The sequence below is a fragment of the Oncorhynchus keta genome, chromosome 29 (assembly GCF_023373465.1).
Source record: "Oncorhynchus keta strain PuntledgeMale-10-30-2019 chromosome 29, Oket_V2, whole genome shotgun sequence".
NCBI lineage: Eukaryota > Metazoa > Chordata > Actinopteri > Salmoniformes > Salmonidae > Oncorhynchus > Oncorhynchus keta.
In genome coordinates, this window is record NC_068449.1 from 15,502,395 (window position 1) to 15,511,549 (window position 9,155).

Consider the following 9,155-nt stretch of genomic DNA (forward strand, 5'->3'; position numbering starts at 1 on the left):
TTAGTGCACAGAAGAAGTAATTGGGACATGCCCTCCACCTCAACACACCATGTGCCAACACATTATATTCGATGATATCACTACTCTGCCTGACCATGACAAAGAGACTGTTATAATGACCAGAAACTTTTGGATTTGAATGTGAACAATGTCAGGGGAAAAGCGGTGATTCTTGAGTGTATGCTACATTTTGCACTCTACTTCGTAGGTACAGTACACAATTTTCAGGTACAAAAAAAAGAGCTGTAATGAAGGGATTAAATATTTGATATTCAACAAAGAGACGGTTCAATGAGCAAAACACGGAAAAGGAATCATTCATTTGCAACATCACTTCCTTTTAATATCCTAGATTTCCCTGGGAAATGTCTTGTGCACTGTGTGAATGCTAAAAAAGAAAGAAATGAAGGCATTGCATTAATAATGTATTGTCCACTCAGTACAGTAAATGTGTTAATGGCTCTGACTCATCCCTGCAGGCACTGTGTGACAGAAACGCCTCCCTCCCTCCCTCTGGCAGATCATGCTTTTAAAGAAGAGTCCTTTCGATACCTCACACAACCTGTACCAGGTCACCTTTTAACAACATGTTCAACTCAATAAAATCGTATTTGTCAAATACATAGTTTACAGTGGATATAAAAGGTGAAGTGAAATTACTGCATGCTAGCTACATTTTAGTACAATAATCAATATCAATAACAACAAAAGTCAATTAACAAGTCATTGAAGGGGATAGTATGCACACTAACAAACCGATACTTTACGTACCCAATTACAGTATAGATTAGGAATGTACTATGTCAGGTATGACAGTAAGTAAGCATTTCAATGTTAGTCCACACCTGCTGTATACGAAGCATGTGACGAGTACAATTTTATTTTATTTACAAATATACAGTGGAATAATGTCTTGGTCGTGCAGTTGAATAAATCGTTTACAGTGCCGTACTATTCAGACCCCCTGACTTTTTCCACATTTTGTTATGTTATAGCCTTATTTATATAAGGTCCCACAGTTGACAGTGCACATCAGAGAAAAAACCAAGCCATGTGTCATAGAGGCTTTTTATTCTCTATTTTGGTTAGGCCAGGGTGTGACTAGGGTGGGCATTCTATGTTCCCTTTTCTATGTTTTTGTATTTCTTTGTTTTTGGCCGGGTATGGTTCTCAATCAGGGACAGCTGTCTGTCGTTGTCTCTGATTGAGAACCATACTTAGGTAGCTCTTCCCACATGGGTTTTGTGGGTAGTTGTTTTCTGTTTTGTGTATTGCACCTAGCAGAACTGTTCGTTTGTTGTTTTTGTTCGAGTGTTCGTATTTCTGAAGCGCATTATGAATACTTACCACGCTGCACCTTGGTCCTCTTCTCCTTCCACCAACGGCCGTTACACCATGAGGTCGAAGGAATTGTCCGTAGAGCTCAGTGACAGTGTTGTGTCGAGGCACAGATCTGACGAAGGGTACCAAAACATTTTTTGCAGCATAGAAGGTCCCCAAGAACACAGTGGCCTCCATCATTCTTAAATGGAAGAAGTTTGGAACCACCAAGACTTTCTAGAGCTGGCGGCACGGCCAAACTGAGCAATCGATGGAGAAGGGCCTTGGTCAGATAGGTGGGCCAAGAACCCGATGGTCACTCTGACAGAGCTCTAGAGTACCTCTGTGGAGATGCGAGAACCTTCCAGAAGGACAACCATCTCTGCAGCACTCCAATTAGCTGCCAGTTGTGGACTTGTGAGGCGTCTGTTTCTCAAACTAGACACTCTAATGTACTTGTCCTCTCGCTGCTCAGTTGTGTACCAGGGCCTCCCACTTCTCTTTCTATTCTGGTTAGAGCCCGTTTGCGCTGTTCTGTGAAGGGAGTAGTACACAACGTTGTACAAGATCTTCAGTTTCTTGTCAATTTCTCGCATGGAATAGCCTTCATTTCTCCGAACAAGAATAGACTGACGAGCATCAAAAGAAAGTTATTTGTTTCTGGCCATTTTGAGCCTGTAATCGAACCCACAGATGCTGATACTCCAGATACTCAACTAGTTTAAAGAAGGCCAGTTTTTTTGCTTCGTAATTGCAGAAGGGTTTTTAATGATCAATTAACCCTTTAAAATGATAACTTGGATTAGCGAACACAACATGCCATTGGAACACAGGAGTGATGGTTGCTGATAATGGGCCGCTGTACGCCTATGTAGATATTCCATTAAAAATCTGCCATTTCCAGCTACAATAGTCATTTAAAACATTAACAATGTCTACACTGTATTTATGATCAATTTGATGTTATTTTAATGGACAAAAAAATGTGCTATTCTTTAAAAAACAAGGACATTTCTAAATGAACCCAAACTTTTGAACGGTAGTGTAGTACTCGAAGCAACAAAAAGCCACATCTGTTGACTGGGTACTCTATAAAGCCATGTCTTATGTTAACTCATTTCTAACAAAAACAATTGTATTTTTATTAGCAGTCTGGGTCATGGCAGATCATAACTTTACCTTCTGACTCCGGGTTAATGACACGTTGAAGAGGTTTTATTGAGAAGGTTGGTGAATGGGACCAAACAGCCAGGGTGAAAACTTCAGACGGAGAAGGGCTAATGTTTATCGCTGCTGCAGTTCATCATCCTCACAAAGCTGTAATTATTCTATTTTATTCACCTGAATTTAATTGAGCAAAGAATACAAATACATTATTGGGGCTTATTGTGCGGTTGAGATTGATATGCATTCTCAGTCTCAAGACACACTGGTTGAATCAACGTTGTTTCCACATCATTTCATTGAAATGATGTTGAATTGACGTATGTGTCCAGTGGGATCTTACTTTGTGCAGGTAAACATGATATGAATTCAGGGAGAAAATGCAAGAAAAATAGCTTAAGTAAAAATAACAATCTGATTGCAGCAGTGGGTGGGAATTTCAAGTGCTGCCCCCCATCATTAGACAGTAGACGGGGCAGGTAATAGACTAACGCGAGCAAACACATGACCCTATACTCCATGACCCCAGTGCACTCCCAACCTGACTAGCAAACACAGAGCAGCCATAACAAATACACAGCATTCAGACAAAACAAAGAAACATGCAGACCTTGCTTAAGTACAATACATTAAACAAACCTGACGGAAAACTGAGAGCCACAGGCTTTGCAAACAGTAGGTTTGGGGTAAATTCAATTTCAACTCACAAAATGAAGGGATTGAATTGTACTTTTGGTTCGTCATCTAAATAGACTGAATTGAAGTGGAATTGATCCATTCCCTGGTTACTGAGATGAGTGGTACAGTGAATTGTGTATGTGCAGTGCTTACTTTCAGGTGGTACCCTGTCTTTGTGCGGACAGCCAGACAGGCTCCGATGGTGAGGGTACAACCCCGTCACATGACCCGTGCCATCACAGCCTGGCGTCGGGCACCGGCTCTCCTTCTTGTCACTGCGCGATAAATCTGAACACAGAAACACGGGGCAGAGGGAGAGAGAGTGGGAGAGAGAGTGGGAGAGAAAGAGAAGAAGAAAGAGAAATTAGCTTGCTTCATTGAAAGCAGCACATACGAACACTTTCACAAGATGAAAGTCATTGTGAACAGTGTGTGAATGTGAAAATGCTTGTAGCCACAGCAATCAAAGTCAGTTGAATAATTGTTGTCGCTTAAAGCGGTATCACACACCTGAGACACATGGGACATTGTAGGAACACAAATAACATAAGGTGCGCTACATCATGGCCATCGTAACATTTTTCACAACATTTGCCAGGGTATTTTTAAAGTCTTGTTAAATAAAGCCACAGCTGGAGGAGAGAAGAGCAGGTAGTGTCATTCTCCAGACAAGGTAAGTCTGACTTTTTTCACCAATTATTTTGCACTGGTCATTATTGGCAATAATAAGACACGAACACACACACACACACACACGCACGCACGCACGCACGCACGCACGCACGCACACACACACACACACACACACACACACACACACACACACACACACACACACACACACACACACACACACACACCGGTGGGGATTGTCTTTCCCTTGCCCATTCCCTTGCCCCTCTCCATTTCTCCAAACCCGATCAGATAGTGTTTACCGTCCAAAAGCAGTGATACAAGCCCATGCCAGCCGGCATCAGGTGCAACAGCCTCCGTTCAAATGTCTTCAACAGGGGAACAAGGTCATAGATTGTTCTTTGATGCTGGGATATTCAGTAGCTATAATCTGCAGCTTCTTTTCCATTAAATTATTATCAGAATTTAAGGATGTCTTGTTCATTTTGGCTAACATATTGCTTGTGCGACACAGATAACACTCAAATAAGAGCATTCTTCTAAGCCCATTTGTGGCAGCAAACATTTGGTAAGAGGTGAGGGAGAGAGGGTAAAAGAAAAGGATTGGAGCAAAAGAGAGAGGGGATGCATTTCCTTTAACATGTTCCACATAGTAGTAGTAAACGAGTGAGAGAGACAGGGAGAGAGAGAGACAGAGAGAGAGAGAAGACAGATAGAGAGAGGTGCTTTTAAAAGGCAGGACCACAGAGAGAGTCTGCTAATTAAAGTTTGATAGGCTGCTGTAACCTGGAACCTTCACCTCCACCACTTACAGAAGAACCAAAATAAACCCAGACACAGAGAGGTAGTGAAAGAGAAAGCATTGGGTAGAGAGAGAGAGAAAGAGAGAGTGAGAGAGGGAAAGAGAGGGATAAAGAGACAGAGAGGGGGGGAGAGGAGGACGAGAGACACCGATGGAGAAAGACAGAGGGAAAGAGAGAGAGAGAGAGTACATATTCACCCACTCATACATAACAAGTCCCTGTTAATCCATAGATCAGAACACACCCCTCGGTATCATATTAGGACACATGGGGTTGGTACACTGTCGTGTCTGACTCCATGTTTACCTTACTGAGTTTCAGAGAAAGAACTGTAAAATCACAGTACATAATAGCATGGAAAATGTTTTTCTCTGTATCACTGATGCAGTCTGATTCTGAAACTAAAATGTATGCTTGCTTGAAAAAGTTTCCAAAGGAACACAGTTTCCAGAGGAACACAGACTCTCTCTCGAGCACACAAACACACACCACGGGGCTATGGCTGTCTGCCTCATGGTGGACAGTGGAGAATGGAGGACGGGAGGGAGGGAGGCAGCCAAGTGGAATGCATATTAGCAAGCAGAGGGTATCGATTGTGGCTGGAGACAGGCCGTGCTTTGCATAGAAAATGGCCCCAATTACCATACCATCTCTGGATAATGAATGTGCAGTCAGTGGGCCTGTTGTTCGTTATCATTCATTCGGATACTGTCCAATTTCCATTTTCCCGCCTGGTGTTTTTCCCTGGTCGGCCAGTCGGGCTCTCCCCTCAAAGACACCACCTCCGCTTCACTTTTAAATCACAGTTACCCTGGTCAATGAGGTGTCTGCCGCTATCTCTCTAGGGAGAAGATGTTATCGTGATGCAGCGGCCTTCACATACTCCTGTTATTCCAATATTTGCCAGATACAGAGGCTGTATTGTACATGTGAAATGACCATTTGTGTGGCATTTGTGTTTTAATTTGAGCCTGCTGTGAAGGAGGATCTCAATTGTTTGTCTCTAACTTCCCTCGTTATTTCAGCCTGGAGGCAGCATTGCATTAGCTGAAACCAAGACTGTTCTCAGGGCAGGCCTGGTTGTAACTAGATATGTTCGAGTCCTGTCAGGGACAATTTTAACATTTTAGCCAACCCTAATCCCTTTCCTAACCTTAACCTAATTCTCGTAACCTGCCAGGTTAATTCTCCTAACCTGCTGCATAAATTCTCCTAACCTGCTACGAAAAGTAACTTCTGCTAGTCAAAACTAACAGACCAGCCCTGAGAACAGTCTTGGTTTCCACTAATGTGATACAGCATACTGGAGGGTGAGGTTACGGTCCTTGATATGAGTGTTCCATCTCTGTAGGATGGGAGGCAGAATACAGTAATAAGAATCACTCTTCAAATGATCTTGGAGAAGCAACCATTGTAAATGTCACTTTGTAATCTTCAAGTCAGAACTAAGTGTGCATAATATACCTACTTATGTGTCTGGGCAGATAAGCCACCCTAGAAGAGCATGTCTGAATAAACAGGATGGAATTGCACCTGCACCACTAAACACCCAATAAAAACCAAACTACAACACAAAGAGTCACCCATTCTGGGTGAAAAAGCCACCTTCTCTTATTTATTTGGCTCTGGGACGCAGGACACAGTACAACTTTACCCGAAAACCTAATTTTCACAGATTCTACTGTATGCAGTACCGAGTTTCCTTTCAGAGGCAGCTTTAGTAGGCTTCTATTTAGTAGCTTCCAGAGTCCCTCTCTGGTTTTAAAAATAGGCAGCTTTAGCCAGGGCTGCATGGCAGACAGGGAGGGATGTGATTTGCAGTCCTAACGGGCCGTGCAGATTGCCATTACTTATGCTTGACAAGCCTACCCTCTGATGTTGCCATGCTGGCCTATTTTAACAACATAAGCTTCTGCGGACGATGCAGAGATGCTAGTCTCCAAATTGGCTGCAAAAGCTTGTCCTGGGGTCATAGTGAGGTTTCCCAGTGATCACGTCAGCCTGCCATCCCTATGTCTGTAGCGATATGCGCTGAGAGTTGGGAAACAAGTTCAGCAAGTGAGTGTTTTAATAAAATAAACACAACACAAAACAAGAAACATTAAAAGCACACAGACAGGAACTTGAAACAGAAACAATGACACCTTGGCGAAGGAACCGAAGGGAGTGACATAAATATAGGGAAGTCAGGGAAGTGATGGAGTCCAGGTGAGTCTGATGATACGCAGGTGCACGCAACGATGGTGACAGGTGTGCGCCATAACAATCAACCTGTTGACCTAGAGGCCGGAGAGGGAGCACACGTGACAATGTCTCACAGACAGAGAGGGGATATGGGGAGGCAGAGCCAGGGACTGACTGGGGTTTACCTGACAAACATACATGAACTGTTCATTCACCTCAGCAAGGTGAAAGAGGTAGGCGATTGTCTGGTGTTGTGACAGCATACACAACATACTGCATCCTCTTTATAAGTCAAACTCATTCTAGCCAGGTTTACCTACCTTTATGGTAGTAGGGCTTCTTCATCCCATCATGGAGTCGGGCCTTGCGCTCCTCTCCGTAGCCGTGCCGTGATTGGTGCTCCCCATGATGGCCTCCATGGTGATGATGATACCTCACCCTGTCCCTCCGCGCTGCCTCGGCAGCCATCTTGTCCCTCATGGCCTTGGCCCTCTCAGACTCTAGCGCGATGGCCTTCTCCAGCAGAGACAGGTTCCCCTTGGTCATGTCGAACACCTCCTCCGAGTGGTCTGACGTCACAGACCGCGTGTCCTCGTCCCGGTCGTGGATGTGGTTGTGGTAGTGGTCGTCTTGAGAGCAGCTGGAGAAGGCCTTGGAGCGTGGGCTCAGCTGCTCCTCCAGCTTCATCAGGTTCACCATGTCAGAGTAGTTCCTCTCCAGGGTGCGCCTCTCCTCCTGGCTCTGCTGGAGATCCCCGTACCAAGGCTGGTGGGGGAGGGAGTGGGGGTTGAGATGTGGGTGCTGCCCCTGGGTGTCCCCACCGCCAGGGTAGCTCTGATGGGCGAGGCCTGTGCCCAAGCGGTCGGCCGGCTGCGTCTCACTCAGTTTACGGGCCAGGTCGAAGCACTGGTTTCTCAGACACTCCAGGCTGCTTAGACACACCTCCTCATCACTCTCCTCCAGTCTGTTAGAGGGTTTACCCTGACCGTTACCACCTCCACCTCCTCCATTACGACTCCCTTCCCCGTTCTCCTCCGTCCCTTCCTCATAGTCTCCTCCATCCAGGTTGTCAGAGAGCACAGCCCCATGACCCTGGGCCAGCAGCTTCAGAGAGTCCACTGTCTCCCTCACTACATCACTGTCCACATCCAGAGTCAACTCACCCTTCCTTTGACTTCCCTCCCCACCCTCCTCCTCTTCTTCCTCTTCTTCCTCATCCTCCTCTTCTTCTTCCTCCTCCTCTTCCTCTTCCTCCTCCTCTTCCTCAGCGCTGTTGGAGGAGTTGCTGTTCATCTCAGACTCGGTCATGGCGCGGTAGGCGGCATCCTCTGCTATCTTCCCTAGGTTGAGCAGAGACTTGGCCACCAGCTCATCATAATTCTCATATTCATCGTTGTTGTTGTCGTCCTTCTCCCCCGTCGGACCGGATCTGGGATGACCGCCACCGCCGACACACTGATCATCCTCTGTACGCAGAAAAAAGAAGCACAAATGGATTGTAATCATATTTCACTCATTCTATTTAACGGGTAAATCAGATTTCTGGGCTTGGTCCACTTGAATTCGATAAGGAACTCTTTGCGTTCCTCAATAATGTACTTTCAGGATCTTAACAGTGGCCTGTAAAGGAATTGTGAATCAGCACAGGAAGTGGGATAAAGTGGTCTGGAAAATTCCATAGAGATGTTTTGAATGTACATTCAGTACACTGCATCCTAGTAATCTGGATCCTTCGTGTCACAACAACAAGAACACTCTGTCTGCCAGTTGATGGCTAAGTAACTGGTATATAGCAACACACTTTTCATTTGACAACATTTTGTAGGGGAGCAAACTGGGACATTCAAACTGTAATCATCATGCTTTATGTTAATACATTGATTGCCTCATGTAATGTCCTATGACCTTAATAGAATAAACAAATCCCTACATTCTCCTCATTCCAGAATGTACATTATTGTCCAATCAACAGGATCTTTAGAATGCTGGCCATTGGCTAATTGATTACGCAAGACAGGCTGCTAATGCTAGGTGAACCTCTCCTGTCAGTAATGTAAAGCAGCCACTCTCTGGACCACTTCTCACATTCCCTCCTGGCCTGAACCGCCAAGAGCGCATTGCATCGCTCACACCCACACCGCCACACGTTTGCCACTTACATTCCTGCGGAGAAAAAGCCAAGAGGCCAACAAATAAGTAATACATGTGACTTTGATTTCTGGAGGGAGCGAGAAAATCACCTGACAAAACAGTAGTGCGATGTAATCTTCCATGGTGAAGTATTAATTATCACCAGGTTCAAAGATGCATCTGCTGCCCCAATACACTTGTGTGTGACCGGGAACATTTCAATAAGATAGAGGGAAACATGAA

At 44.9% G+C, this 9,155-nt stretch overlaps 1 protein-coding gene across 4 annotated transcripts in view; it reads right to left on the reverse strand.

Moving 5' to 3' along the window:
• Positions 1-9,155, reverse strand: part of LOC118362335 (myelin transcription factor 1-like protein) — a 180,362-nt gene that overhangs the window by 34,302 nt on the left and 136,905 nt on the right. For all 4 annotated transcript variants that reach the window (XM_052486106.1, XM_052486107.1, XM_052486108.1 and 1 more), the window contains exons 7-8: positions 7,103-8,248; positions 3,316-3,450 (exon numbers count right to left, since the gene is read on the reverse strand). In XM_052486106.1, the coding sequence (XP_052342066.1) occupies positions 3,316-3,450; positions 7,103-8,248 (1,281 nt within the window). The remainder of the gene's footprint in view (positions 1-3,315; positions 3,451-7,102; positions 8,249-9,155) is intronic.